This window comes from Thermobia domestica, chromosome 8, assembly GCF_964235325.1.
Source record: "Thermobia domestica chromosome 8, izTheDome1.hap1.1, whole genome shotgun sequence".
Classification (NCBI taxonomy): Eukaryota; Metazoa; Arthropoda; class Insecta; order Zygentoma; family Lepismatidae; genus Thermobia; species Thermobia domestica.
Genome location: NC_137461.1, coordinates 24,923,316 through 24,941,116, shown reverse-complemented (window position 1 = coordinate 24,941,116; position 17,801 = coordinate 24,923,316). Strand labels below are relative to the sequence as shown.

General features: G+C 36.4%; 1 protein-coding gene across 1 annotated transcript in view; it reads left to right on the top strand.

Annotated features, from left to right (window-relative positions):
- The window catches only part of LOC145692065 (uncharacterized), a 49,415-nt gene extending 32,236 nt beyond the window's left edge, over positions 1-17,179 (top strand). The window contains exons 8-11 of the mRNA XM_081767355.1: positions 534-615; positions 3,908-3,939; positions 10,240-10,336; positions 16,758-17,179. Of these exons, the coding sequence (XP_081623481.1) occupies positions 534-615; positions 3,908-3,939; positions 10,240-10,336; positions 16,758-17,179 (633 nt within the window). The remainder of the gene's footprint in view (positions 1-533; positions 616-3,907; positions 3,940-10,239; positions 10,337-16,757) is intronic.
- Positions 17,180-17,801: the final 622 nt, after the last annotated feature.

Sequence of the window (17,801 nt, the reverse complement as noted above, 5' to 3'; positions counted from 1 at the left end):
TTTACCTTCTAGATCCGCAACTGGGCAGAAATATATATAATTCCTACCTCCATCTGACTGAAACCTGTTTGGAGGATGCTGTCATTGCCTTAAAGTAGTAATTTCCAACTTCTGGATAAAACACGTCAAATTGCGCTCTTTACTCGAAACATAGACAAAGAGAGGCAATAAAGAGAAGTATTCACAAATGTTGGTACTAAAGTCAACACGAATCCACAATTGGTGTATTAATACCTGCAAGACCAGTGGTGTTACTCGAGACTGTCATTACTTCTTCCATAATATCAGATTGTCCTGCCTGCTCCACATGGCTGTTTCACGAATTTATTGCGAGCGAAAGAAGCTAAGTTCAAAGTCGCAGAATATCAAATTGACATTAGCTAGATTAAAGTAAGCACTAGAGATTTCTTCTTTTAAACAGCTTGCCAAATTTTGAACTATATATATATATATATATCCATAAGCCATACATATTTCAATGATTCAACTGGTAAAATGAATTATCGAAAGTAAAATAAAATCTGTTTTTTCAGGTAAAAAGACAAGAGTATGAAGCAGCTAATGAAAAACAAGGAGGAGGGCAAGGAAAAGGAAAACAAGGAGGGAAAGGAAAAGGTAAAGAAATAAGGACAAGGAAAAAAAGCATAACCTGATAGAACATCAATAAAAGGAAACACTACAGTAAAGAATAAATAAAATAATCATGAAATATAAATCCATTTCTCCTGTTATCATTGGAGAAACTATTACAAAACCAAAGCTGCTCTGGAAATGTTTTGGCGATGATCAGTCCCGAAACGGTGGTGGCACAGTGTTTGTCCACCACAAAGTCTACACAGCTCGAGCTGGGATAAACCAAGGACCCCAAGCACCGGAGGTGAACACTCTACCACTGAGCCACCGCTCCCCCGTACAATTGTTAGATATCATGCACTTAGTGCGTATACAACTCAAGGATGTTATAAAATAGAGGATCTGCCCATATGTATCTTCATCCTATTAAGTCAATGAAGCTAAAAAAAAAAAAAAAAGACAACTGAGCATCGCCAAGTCTGATTGGCTACTCTCGTTTCTTGCATGGTCTGATTCGCTACTTTCGTTTCCGCGAAACTGTGACGTATGGCTTCACGATTTTGTTGTAAAGGCAGATCCTATAATTTATAAGATCCTTGATACAACTAGTGTTAACGAAGAATCTTGAGGCAATTTGAAAATTACTCTAATTGAGTGTCCTCTAGTAAGGAAAGATAGAAAGAGTGACGTTGCGGATCGATGCTCCCAGCACCCATCATCCACGTCACAGTCTTATTCCAGCCTTGCCATAAACATAGAGACGAAATGGTTTCATTTCTTTTAAATTCAGACTGTTTCCAGATATCAATCTTACTATGTTAAAATGGGCACTTTATTCCTAATTCAGACGAATGTCTTATTTATAAATTGATCAAGACTTACGTTTTGAGGGCAATTCATGTTATTTTTCTATTATTATCATTATCCTTATGACACAAACACTCTTATGAGACCAACAGCCCCACTGATATTGATGGTGGCATTTACGAATCAAACTGTTCACAATCGATAGAGAGGTGAAAGAAAGTGAAAAATTCCAATTTTTTTACATGCTGGCACGCAGAAATACGGGAGATAGAGAGAAAAGAAGGGTCAATAATCATCTGAAGAGAGCAATTCCAAATATACATTTACTCAGAAATGTTTTCAAAATAGTTGAAAAAATGAAATCTTTCAGTTTTACGATCCACTCTTATGCCGACTAGGCTTAAGTAGACGGTAAAGATGAGAAATGGTGGAATGAAGAAAGTAGGAGGAAACGGGGGAATTCCGAAAAACCCCACTTACACGGCGTTTGTCCAACAGAAAGCTCACTTGGCCCGAGCTGGGATCGAACCCAGGATCCCATGTACCAGAGGTGAAAGCTCTACCACTGAGCCACCGCGGCCCTACAAAATAGTTTAAATAATCAAAAAGAAACTTGCACAACAGTATGATAAGCAAACATTGTACTCACAGACTTGCTCATTGCTGACATATGTAACGCAGTGTTGCTACATTAGCACAAAGGAAAGTTGGTATAAATTACACGAGGTAAAAATAATAACATACAAAAAATATATTTGCTGTTACAAAGTAATGTGTGAAATTCCGATGCACATTGTTGCCAACTTTAGATTATGTATCAATTACAAAAGTGCTAAATCTTGTATTTATAAAAGTTAGTACAATGCACCATTCTAACCTATTAAAACAAAAATATGATGCACAAGCAAGAATATAATCACTGATAGGATCACGACGAGAATAGGCAAAGCACAGTGTCGAAGCAGTGTTGCCACAGTATAAAAACAGTATAGTATCAAAATATAACACATCATCATGTATTTCTTGTGCATGCAGAATAAAGCAGTGTAATAACTTTTATAAATTCCAGGTGTAACACATTTGTCATTCATATATCATCGAAAGTTGGCAACACTGTGAATTTGGATTTCACACGTTAGTTTGTAACCGCAAATAAATTTTCTATGAGTTAATATTTGTATCTCGTGTAACGTAACGTAACTTTCTTTTGTGCTAAAATGGCAACACTGCGTTACACATGACGACAATGAGCACATATGTGACTGCAGTGTTTGCTTGTTATACTGTTGTGCAAGTTTCCTTTTGATAACTTCAACCATTCTAAAAATATATGTGTCTAAATGTTTATTTTGCATTGCTTTCTTCACAAGGTTATTCACCTTTCTCTGTGTGTGTGTGTTTTTTTTTTTTCTTTTTGCATGTCAGCACGTAAAAATTGTACTTCTCATTTTTTCACCTCTATCGATTGTCCACTGTTTGATTAAAGAATGCCACTATCTTGTGAGGCATATTTATCTAGAAATAACCACTACAATATACATAAATAATACGTTGATAAACTATAACATTTATGTATATTGTACTGGTTATTTCTAGATACATAAATATTATGTTGATAAACTATAACATTTATGTATATTGTACTGGTTATTTCTAGATAAATATGCCTCACAAGGAAACAGCTGATATTGATAGTGGCACTTCCCTATCAAACAGTTGACAATCGATAGACAGATGAAAAAAATGAGAAGTTGCAAATTTTTACGTTAACTCCTAACCCCATGCCGTGCCATATATGGCACATACTCTTTTTAAACTTTAGCTTTTTTGTGATTTATCAAATGCATCAAATGACTGTTTTGTCTGCTGTGACGGATATTGGCGTGTATGAATAAGAGATTTTGGTGTCATCTGGCATGTTTTTTGTGGTTTGTAAATGTGTCACTTACTTATTTCTCGTCGGAATTAAGTAAAAAATCTAAAATTTAAGTTTTAATTCATTTTTCAAGTTCCCATATGTGGATTTCTAATACTGATTATTTATTTCTAAATAAAAGAAAAAAATCACGCAGAGAGAGTTTAAAATTTCTAAACTGTGTAAGCTATATGCACAGTGGTTTTGGCGTTCTTTAAAAGGCTGACTAAAGCGTGGTACTAACTTCCGTATTTAGTAACACAAAAGTGAAATCAACAACGATTTATCGTATATCCAAGAAGGCCAGCCACGACTTGTCCACAGGGTTGTTCAAACACAATTGGAGAAATTAACATAAGAGAGATCACGTCTCCCTTATGTAGATTTCTTCCAAGTGTGTTTGGACAACCCTGCGGAGAAGTCGTTGATGACTTATTCCGATATAAATCGTTATTATCTTTATCTTAACGAACGTGTTTCTAAATACAGAATTTAGCAACACGCGTTAGTCAAGATCTTCATACAACGCTGAAAACGACTCTGCATAAGGCCCTGTATGTTTTATTTCATGTTTGATGTTTTGGTTAATATATTTTTTCCCTATATTTTCAGGATTGGTGGAACAAGACGTTTCTCTTTTAAGAGTAAGTGAGATGTATTTTAATCACAAAATTCACTACTTTGCTTCGTTAATTATATGCCGCTCTGTTATTAGTCTATTTTCATATTATTGATTATACTATATCCCCTTGCTCTTACTCAGGATTTTTGAAATAGGGATCCTTGAATAACTTCTGGGGAGTAGTGTATGCCATGATCATTTCGTAGCCATATGAGGGAGGGGGACAAAAGCTGCTTACAATTTAGCTTAGAAGATTATTATCATTATCAATAAACATAATGATAACTAGAGTGATATAAAATACTCTAAGGCTAAGATTCAAAGGCTCTAAGGTTAAGATTCTTGTAAACAACATTAAGTTTAGGAAGGTTGCTAGGCCTCCTCAAGGTGAAAGTTCCAAATCAATAATTTTTCAAAACTTACCTGAAGATAAATACAATATCATATAGTATTAAAGGTTCTGTAAAACTCGAAAATAAAGACCGGTTAATAATCATCAACCTTACAGTTAGTCAAAGTCTTTGGTCGAAATAGAATTGAACATACATTTCTATAGAACGACTTAGTCAATTTGAGCCAAAACTGACAGTAACGCCGTTGATTACATACTTAGGTGGCCTGTTCAAGTTTGAAGAACATGCGATTATGGCCAGGGAAATAAGCGACATAGGTTTCATAAATAACTTTAAAATAAAAATAAAAATAAAAATGGAAATGGCAAGTAGCCTTGGAGGACAAATAAGATTTGAATACAATGATTACTTAATTTCGAATTTCTTGTTTTCACTGTTGAGATCTTACAGGAAATGAACATTCAAAATTAACGTTAAATCCAAACTACATATAGTATTCAGTAATCGAGCCAGACTACCCGCACTGTTGGCGGGTATGTTAACCATATATGTATAGAATGAAATGCTCAAGTGTATATGAGAAGATGAAGAGCCACGCCAATATACAACGAACGTGTCTGAATAAACTAAAAGATAAAATCACTGACGACAACTTGGTACAATAATTATTTCTTTTGTAAAACGAGCTGTCAAAATATACGAAGTATCAGCAGCTCCGTAGATGTAAAACATATGAAATATACTGATAGAATAAATAAACTGTTTAAATCTCAAACAACGGACTGACTTTTGACTATTGTATTCCTTATACATCAGGTTGTCTAAAAAGTATTGAAACTTTTGACATTACAATTGAGAATACATTTATTACGGCATAAAAGTAACATTATAAATCTAGATATGTAGCATTTTCTTCGAAGACGTTTTGCTATATTTCCTGCAACATCACTATCCCCATCGCTAAAGAGCTTCTGTAATTTCTGGTCAAAAAATTGTGATGCGTGGTTTTCCACAGACCACTTTTGAAACTAATTTAAGACAATTCAGGGAATTTTGATTACACCGAAATAAATGATACTCTGACGGTGTCAGATGCGGACCATACGACTGATGTATTAAAACTTCGCATCCAAGCACTAGCCCTTCTGATGAATCCTTACAGGTGTATACTGTCTAGTGCTGTTAACACAATATAGTGTACCTTTTCTGTTGACCACTTCTGAATTCCCTAGGTGCATTCGCGTTAACAGTAGAGGTCAGAGTCTATCGTTCCGCCCGGTGTTACCAACTCATAATGCATGATTCTCTTCAAATCCCACAAAATGTACCGCATAATCTTTGTGGGTGTCAGAGTGGATTTTACCACACACTGTACGGTTTTTCCTCCTTTTGTTCATGACATTCCTCGCACATTCTTCTGGTAGATAACAGTAGCGTAGCGTGATATTCCGAAAGGGGGATGCCAAAGTTAGTCATTTGTGCGATATAGGACTACTGCAAGCAGCAATACATAGATATTCCGAATGGAAATATAGGGTTATACAAAATTTAGGAGGAAGCCCCACTAATTGGAGGTCTAGTGGGGCATAGAGAAGCGAATGCGTGGATTACGTTAGAATTTAATAACCAATTGTCTCAGCTCCTTCTTTCCACTACCGTTGTGACGAGAAAACTAGGTCCCACTTTTGTATGAACATTGTTTCCAGTATCGTTCCCTTCGTTTCTTTCTCGCCACAAATCAATCTCGTTCTTTCAAAAATAATCGCCCCTAGAAATTTGTCATCTTGGGTTCGGAACTCAGACGCCCGTTCGTGAATATGGGCCTCAGTGTATATATCGTTTGAAGATGTAAATACAAAGCACTTAAACCAACTTTGGGGGCCTGTTTCTGTATCCAGATACTGAAGTCAAGGGCGCAAATCTTTCTTCAATGTTCGTGGGATGAATAAGACTGTTCCCATAATCCTTTCTTTTTTAAAACGATGTTCAAAATATTTATGAAGTTGAAAAAAATGCTGTTGAGGATTAGGGGAGCAGAGTTGTCTATAACATCGGCAGGAGGGTACATTTTAAGGCTTATTGTGGGGAGAGGAGAGAAGAGACTCATATTACAGTAAAAGAATCAGATTTCTGAGGTAAACCTGTTGTACTCGTATATTATATACCAAATGATGTAGATGAAACAGTGGTACATATCATTATTACAACTCAGTGCCGTGAGCACATTCTGAAATTTGAATATATGCATAATAATAATTGACATGTTTCTACTTACGCATCCACAATGATCCACATTAAAATTTTAGGACATTTGTTTTATAACAATACAAATAATGACTTCCCCAAAACTATGAAAGAAAATCAATCAGGCCTATATTTGGCGCAACAATACTCTTATCTGAGCAAAATTATGATTACCACAATAGTATTATAGGAATTGTTACAGGAATTAAACAAATAGTTGAAAATAGACTACTAATAATTAATGACAATGAAATATTAAAGAATACGATTCTTTTTTAAAAAATGAAACAAGTCAAAGGACATCAGTTTCCTTTGTGGCAGTCGGATAGAAATCATCATCATCACAATCTCAAATCGGATTATTGGGGGGGGACAAGATTGTAGGGAACATGTTCCCCTTATGTACCCGAGATTTGTGCCAGTGACTGAAGGGCCCTGGCACAATCTTTGCGAGTGACGGAGAGTGGTGGCTCTCTTGTCCTACCAGATCGGTGACCGTAATTCTACAGTATGCTTTAAATTTATGCCTGTGTCTGTGAGCTCCTTTACGATGAAGATTACAATTACGATGCATTTAGTTACGATTAAGGCATAACTATTTTAATACTATTATTTACATAACCGGCATGCTTCAAAAATGCGTTGAACTAACCATTTCCGTTTTGTTCTATTTCCTTTATCCTTTATATTAGGGCTCGTACGTTCTGTTCAGAAACTATAGCTTAGGTCAAAATATATACAGTTGGAAATACTTGAATATGCCAGCGTATATCTAAAGCAAATGTAGGGTTGCAATTGATGAGGAGGAGTATTGCACATGCGCATTCAAAAGAAAGCAGACGAAAACCCCGATGCTTTCAGTAGGCCTGGAAGCCCGAGGAAAATAGCATACGACAGGAGGAAAGACAGAAAATGTGCATCTGAGCGACGCGCATGCGTAGATTCCTCTTGTCAAAGTAAGTCGAGAGAGCGCGCCAGAAGATTGCAGTGGAAATAATTGTGATAATTACAAGCAAACAATTTATGTATAATGAAATACATACTTTTTCTTATTAACAGGGGATGCCGGGCATACCGGCGTTCCCTTACGCTACGCCGCTGGTAGATAATGCATTTATCATCACTCGTAATCAACCGCTTCATAAATGACTCGACTTCGTTACGTCTCAGTAAGATTCGCAGATAGACATTCCATGAAGTAAATGATTTTGTTAAATCATGTGCCAACCAAACATAGAACTTCTTTCTGTAACAACTTTCACCAAAAAATTTAACACTACTTGGTGATGAAATTACAAGTTACAGGCGATGTCATGACTGTATAAGCTAATCTTGCTTGATTTTTGACAGAATATCCTCAATTTTTATTGTGATTAGTCGTCCACTGCGGGGAGCAATTTGGATATTGATTTTGAAATCGTATCTTGCCCATAAACAGCACTTTTTTCACAGGTCTACTCAACTTTTATGCCTTTATTAACATAAAATTGTAGAATGTAACACAGTTTTGCGGAAAGTAACTCATCTTCACGGCGCAATATCGTACGCCTCATTATAAGAATTCCAATATTTTTTACGTCTCTCCTAGCTACGTTAGACCTTGCTAGACGAGTAAACTTGAGGTTGAACCTAGAAATAATTGTAATAAAAGGTGTTGTTATTGTTTCTAACTCTATTGAGTATCCTGAATAATATATCAAAAGTCTGATGAAATCTGACAACGCGAAAGCCGCCATTTTGGGCCGCCATCTTGAATATTTTCATAAACCATTTTGATAAACTTTTCTTATAATATCTTCGCAATGAACCAAGCTAGAGACTTGGTTCCTGTTCCAAATCAAAGCTAATAAACAATACAATCACCAAATGTACAATTGGGGAAATTGTGTGAAGAATTATTTAAGTATTGTTACTGTTAGGCTAAAAACATTGTTGAATTGATCTTATTTTGTCACTTTCATGGCTAATAACTATAAAATCCTCAGAGATAATGGAAAAGAACCCAAAATAAAGTCAATAGATCCCAGTCTTACTTTTTCATCCACACCAAAACTGTTTACCTACGTCTGAAAGTAAGGGAGCACGTGGTTTAATGTAATACAGGGTGTTGTATTTTGAGTCACTCACATATGCAATTCAGGTACTGTGGTTATACATCAAAACAAGAAGGAAATACGCAGAAATAAGAAATAACATTTTGGATCGCTGGGTGGAAAAGGTCAAGTTACTGTGGATGATTTCAAGTCTTGTAAAGCCAAGTGTACCTGACTGCAGGATGGGAGTCAACTGGTTCACAAGGGTGAACATCATACTGTATCATCTGTGGTTTCCTCCCTATTATCGACATGGATTCAACCAATGAATCCTGCATTCTGTCAACGCTTTTATTTATAGTAAAGCATGGAGCACGTTACAACCAAGTTCCCATAATAACCTTTGATCAGCCGTTGTACTTAAAAACAGTTGGAATTGTAAGTAACGAATCACAAATTAGTCCGTTTAAGAGAAGTACCTGCTTTAAATGTGCATGTAAATGTGTATTGGTTTTGTGATGACAGGATCCAATCTGACTGAAATTTTGGAAGTTGTGAATGTAGGAAACACATTGAAGCATATGCAATCGGGCAAAGCAATTGCCAGAGTTATTCGTGGCTACATTCTAGTGTCATAAGTCCTTAATGATATTTTAGCTAATGAATCAGTAAGTATAGAACATGAAATCATTGATATAACCATAGAACGATTAATATTTGAACGACTTCTGAAAGAAGAAATGTTGGTTTCCGAAGTTCCTAATGACGTAATCAGCAGGCCTTAGAAGAAACTACAGGAACTGATAACCAGCAGAACTTCTCCACTGTGCATGGTGTACATTGAAATGGTGGATATCCTGAATTCATTTATGAAAGCCGAAGGAACAGGCAGTTGGAAAATGTATTTGCATACGGTAAATGAAATCCTTCCTTTTCGCAGCATGTGGCCATAATTCGTATACATGTTCAGCACGATTATACTTACAAATCATGTTAGAACTCCCACTGAGCTCCCTCGTGGCTAGGCTGTGAGCGTAGACGCCTTTGGCGTGGGAAATCCGGGTTCGATTCCTGGTGAAACCTCATGTGGTTCGGATTCCCCGTTAATCAGTAAGTCCACGTCTCATATAGTCTCGTTGCTTAAAAGGACGCTAAACTAAAATAAACTCAACAACTCAACCCAAACGTACACACAGCTTCAATGAGTGGACTACATATTGTAAGGCGGAGTAATAGGTTTTCGACCGGACTCTCCATGGATTTAAAAATTGAGCAAGTACTAATGAGGAACATAAAAGTTATTACCAATGTGTTAACACATGGTAAATAGATGGCACAAGAGCAGTAGCTCGTATGGGTAATGTTGCAACCCATTTGTGCACTTCTTGACCAGGGGATGCAAGAGTTTACTGAGATTCAACAGGCGAAGATTGAGCAACATATAACCCTGACAAAATATCAGATTGTCTGCCTGCTTCACATGGCTGTTTGATGAATTTATTGAGAACGAAAGAAGCTAAGTTCGAAGTCACAGGGGGATCAAGTTGACAATAGCTAGATTAAAGTAAGCACTAGACATTTCTTCTTTTAAATAGCTTGCCAAATTTTGAACTATGTATGTATATATGTGTTTCAGCGATTCAACTGGTAGAATAAATTATCGAAAGTAAAACAAAATTTGTTTTTTTTTAGGTAAAAAGACAAGAGTATGCAGCAGGTAATGGAAAACAAGGAGGAGGGCAAGGAGGAGGGCAAGGAGGAAGACAAGGAGAAAAAGGAAAAGGAAAAGGTAAAGAGATAAGGACAAAGAAAGAAAGCATAACCTGATAGAAGAACATCAATAAAAGGAAACTCTACAGTAAAGAATAAATAAAACAATAATGAAATATAAATCCATTTCTCCTATTACCATTGGAAAAACTATTACAAACCCAAAGCTGCTCGTGAAATGTTCTGGCGATGATGAGTCCCGAAACGATGGTGGCACGGTGTTTGGTGATGATCAGTCAAATAAGCTGAATGTGTATTAATAATATTTTAAAAAGAAGTGCACACGCATTATAAAATTCTTAACATTCTTTTTCATTCCTTAGTTGTTCTTTATTTTGAAAAATATTTGAAGCATAAAGATTTTTTTTATAAATTACAAAATTGTTGTACCTTAAGAAAATCACAGTAAACCTTGTTTTCCTCGTGTATCACCATTAATAGTAATGGCTAATAGGACAGTTTTAAATGTTAAATTGAGGGAAATAAGTATTCATGTGGTAGCATGCTTAGAGACCATGAACTTAGTGAGTATACAACTCAAGGATGTTATAAAATAGAGGACCTGCCCATATGTATCTTCATCCTATTAAATCAATGAAGCTAAAAAAAAACAATCGAGCATCACCAAGTCTTTTTGGCTACTCTCGTTTCTTGCATCGTCTGATTGGCTACTTTCGTTTCCGCCATGATTGTTGGCTCAAAACATTGCGATCCTATTGGACAGAGTGGGCTGAGTAAGGGTGGCGAAACTGTGACGTATGGCTTCAAGATTTTGTTGTAAAGGCAGATCTTATATTTTATAAGATCTTTGATACAACTAGTGTTAACGAAGAATCTTGAGGCAATTTGAAAATTACTGTAATTGAGTGTCCTCTAGTAAGGAAAGATAGAAAGAGTGACGTTGCGGATCGATGCTCCCAGCACCCATCACCCACGTCACAGTCTTATTCCTGTCTTATTCCAGCCATGAACATAGAGACGGAATGGTTTCATTTCTTTTAAATTCAGACAGTTTCCAAATATCAATCTTACTATGTTAAAATGGGCACTTTATTCCTAATTCAGACAAATGTCGTTTTTATAAATTGATCAAGACTCGCGTTTTGAGGACAATTCATGTTATGTTTGGGGGGCGCGGTGGCTCAGTGGTAGAGCGTTCACCTCCGGTGCTTTGGGTCCCTGGTTCGATTCCAGCTCGCGCCATGTGGACTTTGTGGTGGACAAACACCGTGCTCGTGGGTTTTCTCGGGGTTCTCCCGTTTCCTCTCACTTTCTTCATTCCACCATTTCATTAATCTCTCATCATCACCGTCTCCTTTAGCCTAACCGGCATAACCGTGGGACGTAAAACGCAAAGATTTCATTTCATTTTTTCTTGTTATGTTTGTATTATTATCATTATCCTTCTGACACAAACACTCTTATGAGACCAACAGCCCCACTGATATTGAAAATGGTATTTACGAATCAAACTGTTCACAATTGATACAGAAGAGAGCAATTCTAAATATACATTTACTCAGAAATGTTTTCAAAATAGTTGAAAAAATGAAATCTTTCAGTTTTACGTCCCACAATTATGCCGACTAGGCTTAAGGAGACGGTGATGATGAGAAATGGTGGAATGAAGAGTAGGAGGAAACGGGAGAACTCCGAAAAACCCCACGCACACGAATTTTGTCAAACAGAAAGCTCACTTGGGGCGAGCTAGGATCAAACCCAGGATCCCATGCACCAGAGGTGAACGCTCTACCACTGAGCCTCCGCGGCCCTACAAAATAGTTGAAATAATCTAAAAGAAACTTGCACAACAGTATGATAAGCAAACACTGTACTCACAGACTTGCTCATTGCTGGTATATGTAACGCAGTGCTGCTACCTTAGCACAAAGGAAAGTTGTGTTAAATTACACGACGTACAAATAATAACATACAGAAAATATATTTGCTGTTACAAAGTAACATGTGAAAGTCCGATGCACATTGTTGCCACCTTTAGATTATGTATCAATTATAAAAGTGCTAAATCTCGTATTTATAAAAGTTAGTACAATGCACCATTCTAACCTATTAAAACCAAAATATGATGCACAAGCAAGAATATAATCACTGAAAGGCGCACGACGAGAATAGGCAAAGCACAGTGTCGAATCAGTGTTGCCACTTTATAAAATCAGAATAGTATCAAAATATAACACATCATCATGTGTTGCTTGTGCATTCAGAATAATGCACTGTGCTAACGTTTACAAATTCCAGGTGTAACACATTTGTCATTCATATATCATCGAAAGTTGGCAACACTGTGAATTCGGATTTCACACGTTAGTTTGTAACCGCAAATAAATTTTCTATGTGTTAATATTTGTATCTCGTGTAACGTAACGCACCTTTCTTTTGTGCTAAAATGACAACACTGCGTTACACATGACGACAGTGAGCACATATGTGAGTACAGTGTTTGCTTGTTGTACTGTTGTGCAAGTTTCCTTTTGATAACTTCAACCATTTTAAAAATATATCTGTCTAAATGTTTATTTTGCAATGCTTTCTTTACATGGTTATTCACCTTTTTCTCTTTTTTTCTGCGTGTCAGCACGCAAAAATTGTACTTCTAATTTTTTTCATCTGTCTGTCGATTGTCAACTGTTTGATTAAGAAATGCCACTATCAATATCAGCTGTTTCCTTGAGAGGCATATTTATCAAGAAATAACAACTACAATATACATAAATATTATGTTGATAAACTATTATATTTATGTATATTGTAGTGGTTATTTCTAGATGAATATGCCTCACAAGGAAACAGCTGATATTGATAGTGGCACTTCCCTATTAAACAGTTGACAATCGGTAGACAGATGAAAAAATGAGAAGTACAAATTTTTACGTTAACCCCTTACCGCATGCCGTGCCATATATGGCACATACCCTTTTTACACTTTAGCTTTTTTGTGATATATCAAAGGCATCAAATAACTATTTTGTCTGCTCTGTGAGATATTGACGTGTATGAATAAAAGATTTTGGTGTCATCTGGCATGTTCTTCGTGATTTGTAAATGTGTCATATATGTCACTTACTTATTTCTCGTCGGAATTAAGTGAAAAATCTAAAATTTAAGTTTTAATTCATTTTTCAAGTTCCCATATGTGGATTTCCAATACTGATTATTTATTTCTAAATAAAAGAAAAAAATCACGCAGAGAGAGTTTAAAATTTCTAAACTGTGTAAGCTTTATGCACAGTGGTTTTGGCGTTCTTTAAAAGGCTGACTAAAGCGTGGTACTAACTTCCGTATTTAGTAACACGTAAGTGAAATCAACAACGATTTATCGTATATCCAAGAAGGCCAGCCACGACTTGTCCACAGGGTTGTTCAAACACAATTGGAGAAATTAACATAAGAGAGACCACGTCTCCCTTATGTAGATTTCTTCCAAGTGTGTTTGGACAACCCTGCGGGGAAGTCGTGGATGACTTATTCCGATATAAATCGTTATTATCTTTATCTTAACGATCGTGTTTCTAAATACAGAATTTAGCAACACGCGTTAGTCAAGATCTTCATACAACGCTGAAAACGACTCTGCATAAGGCCCTGTATGTTTTATTTCGTGTTTGATGTTTTGGTTAATATATTTTTTCCCTATATTTTCAGGATTGGTGGAACAAGACGTTTCTCTTTTAAGAGTAAGTGAGATGTATTTTAATCACAAAATTCACTACTTTGCTTCGTCAATAACATGCCGCTCTGTTATTAGCCTATTTTCATATTATTGACGATACTATATACAACCCTTGCTTTTACACAGGATTTTTGAAATAGGGATCCTTGAATAACTTCTGGGGAATAGTGTATGCCATGATCATTTCGTAGCCATATAAGAGGGGGACAAAAGCTGCTTACAGTTTAGCTTAGAAGATTATTATTATTAATATCAATAAACATAATGATAACTAGGGTGAGATAAAATACTCTAAGGTTAAGATTCAAAGGCTCTAAGGTTAAGATTCTCGTAAACAACATTATGTTTAGGATGGTTGCTAGGCCTCCTCAAGGTGAAAGTTCCAAACCAATAATTTTTCAAAACTTACCTGAAGATAGAAAACATAATATCATATAATATTAAAGGTTCTGTAAAACTCGAAAATAAAAACTGGTTAATAATCATCAACCTTACAGTTAGTCAAAGTCTTTGGTCGAAATAGAATCGAACATACATTTCTATAGAACGACTTAGTCAATTTGAGCCAAAACTGACAGTAACGCCGTTGATTACATACTTAGGTGGCCTGTTCAAGTTTGAAGAAGATTCGGTGATGGCCAGAGAAGTAACCGACATAGGTTTCATAAATAACTTTAAAATAAAAATAAAAATAAAAATGGAAATGGCAAGTAGCCTTGGAGGACAAATAAGATTTGAATACAATGATTACTTGATGTCGAATTTCGTCTTTTCACTGTTGAGATCTTACAAGAAATCAACATTCAAAATTAACGTCAAATCCAAACTACATATAGTAGTTTTCTGGTCAAAAAAATGTGATGCGTGGTTTTCCACAGGCCTTTCTTGAAACTAATTTAACACCATTCAGGGAATTATGCTTATAGAGAAACAAATGATGGTTTGGCGATGCCAGATGCAGACCATAATACTGATGTATTGAAACTTCGCATCCCAGCACTAGCCCTTCTGATGAATCGTTAAAGGTGTATACTGTCTGGTGCTGTTAACACAGTATAGTATACCTTTTCTGTTGACCCCTTCTGGGCGTTCCTTTAGAATTCCCTAGGTGCATTCGCGTTAACAGCACAGATCAGAGTCTATCGTTCCTCCCAGTGTTAGCAACTAATAATGCATGATGCTCCAAAATGTACCGCACAATCTTTGTGGGCGTCAGAGTGGATTTTACCACACACTATGTGGTTTCTCCTCCTTTTGTTCACGATATTTCTCGTATATTTTTGTGGTAGATAATCCATATATCATCACTCGTGATCAACCGCTTCATAAATTACTCGACTTCGTTACGTCTCAGTACAGATTCGCAGGTAGAAATTCGATGAAGTAAATGATTTACTTAAATCATGTGCCAAACAAACATCGAGCTGCTTTCTGTAACCACTTTCACCAAAAGATTTAACACTGCTTGGTGATGAATTTGCAAGTTACAGGCGATGTCATGACTGTATAAGCTAATCCTGCTTGATTTTTGCCAGAATATCCTCTATTTTTGTTGTGCTTAGTCGTCCACTGCGAGGAGCAATTTGGATATTGATCTTGATATCGTATCTTGCCCATAAACAGCACATTTTTTCACAGGTTTCCTCAACTTTTTTCACAGGTACCTTTATTGACATAAAATTGTAGAATGTAACAAAGTTTTGCGGAAAGTCACTCATCTTCACGGCGCAATATCATACGCTTCATTGTAAGAATTCCAATATTTTTTACATCTCTCCTAGCTATGTTAGGCCTTGCTAGACGAGTAAAATTGAGGTTCAACCTAGAAGTAATGGTAAAAAAGGTGTTGTTATTGTTTCTAATTCTATTGTGTATCCTGAATAATATATCAAAAGTCTGATAAAATCTGACAACGCGAAAGCCGCCATTTTCGGCCACCATCTGGAATATTTTCATAAACCATTTTGATAAACTTTTCTTGTAATATCTTCGCAATGAATCAAGCTAGAGTCTTGGTTCTTGTCCCAAATCAAAGCTAATAAACAATACAATCACCAAAATGTACAATTGGTAAAATTATGTGAAGAATTATTTAAACATGGTTACTGCTAGGCTGAAAACATTGTTGAATTGATCTTATTTTGTCACTTTCATGGCTAATAATTATAAAATTCTCAGAGATAATGGAAAACAACCCAAATAAAATCAATAGATCCCAGTCTTTTCCATCCACAGCAAAACTGTTTACCTACGTCTGAAAGTAAGGGAGCTACGTGGTTTAATGTGATACAGGGTATTATATTTTGAGTCACTCACATATGTAATTCAGGTACTGTGGTTATACATCAAAACAAGAAGGAAATACGCAGAAATAACAACTGACATTTTGCATCGCTGTGTGGAAAAAGGTCAAGTTACTGTGGATCATTTCAAGTCTTCTAAAGCCAAGTTTACCTGACTGCAGGGTGTGGGTAAACTGGTTCACAAGGGTGAACATCATGCTGTATCATCTGTGGTTTTCCTCCCTATTATCGACATGGATCCAACCAATGAATCCTGCATTCTGTCAACGCTGTTATTTATAGTAAAGCATGCAGCACGTTACAACCAAGTTCCCATAATAACCTTTGATCAGCCGTTGTACTTAAAAACAGTTGAAATTGTAAGTAACGAATCACAAATTAGTCCGTTAAAGAAATGTACCTGCTTTAAATGTGCATGTAAATGTGTATTAGTTTTGTCATGACAGGATCCAATTTGACTGAAATTTTGGAAGTTGTGAATGTAGGAAACACATTGAAGCATATGCAGTCGGGCAAAGCAATTGCCACAGTTATTCGTGGCCACATTCTAGTGTCATCAGTCCTTAATGATATTTTAGCTAATGAATCAGTAAGTACAGAACGTGAAAGCACTAATTTAACCATAGAACGATTAATATTTGAACTACTTCTGAAAGAAGAAATGTTGGCTTCCGAAATTCCTAACGACCTAATCAGCAGGCCTTACAAGAAACTACAGGAACTGATAACCAGCAGAACTGCTCCACTGTGCATGGTGTACATTGAAATGGTGGATATCCTGAATTCATTTATGAAAGCCGAAGGAACAGGCAATTGGGAAATGTATATGCATACGGTAAAAGAAATGCTTCCTTTTCGCACCATGTAGCCATAATTCGTATGCATGTTCAGCACGAATATACTTACAAATCATGTTAGAACTTGAAGATTTGGCTCCAAACGTACACACCGAGCACCCTCGTGGCTAGGCTTTGAGCGTACACGCCTTTGGCGTGGAAGATCCGGGTCCGATTCCCGGCGAGAACTCATGTGGTTCGGATTCACGTTAATCAGTAGGTCCACGTCTCATATAGCCTCGTTCCTTAAAGGGACGCTAAACTAAAATAAACTCAACAACTCAACCCAAACATACACACAGCTTCAATGAGTGGACTACATGTTGTAAGGCGGAGTAATAGGTTTTCGGCCGGACTCTCCATGGATTTGAAAATTGAGCAAGTACTAATGAGGAACATAAAAGTTATTACCAATGTGTTAACACATGGTAAATAGATGGCACAAGAGCAGTAGCTCGTATGGGTAATGTTGCAACCCATTTGTGCACTTCTTGACAAGGGGATGCAAGAGTTTACTGAGATTCAACAGGCGATGATTGAGCAACATATAACTCTGACAAAATATCAGATTGTCTGCCTGCTCCACATGGATATTTGACGAATTTATTGAGAACGAAAGAAGCTAAGTTCGAAGTCACAGGGGGATCAATTTGA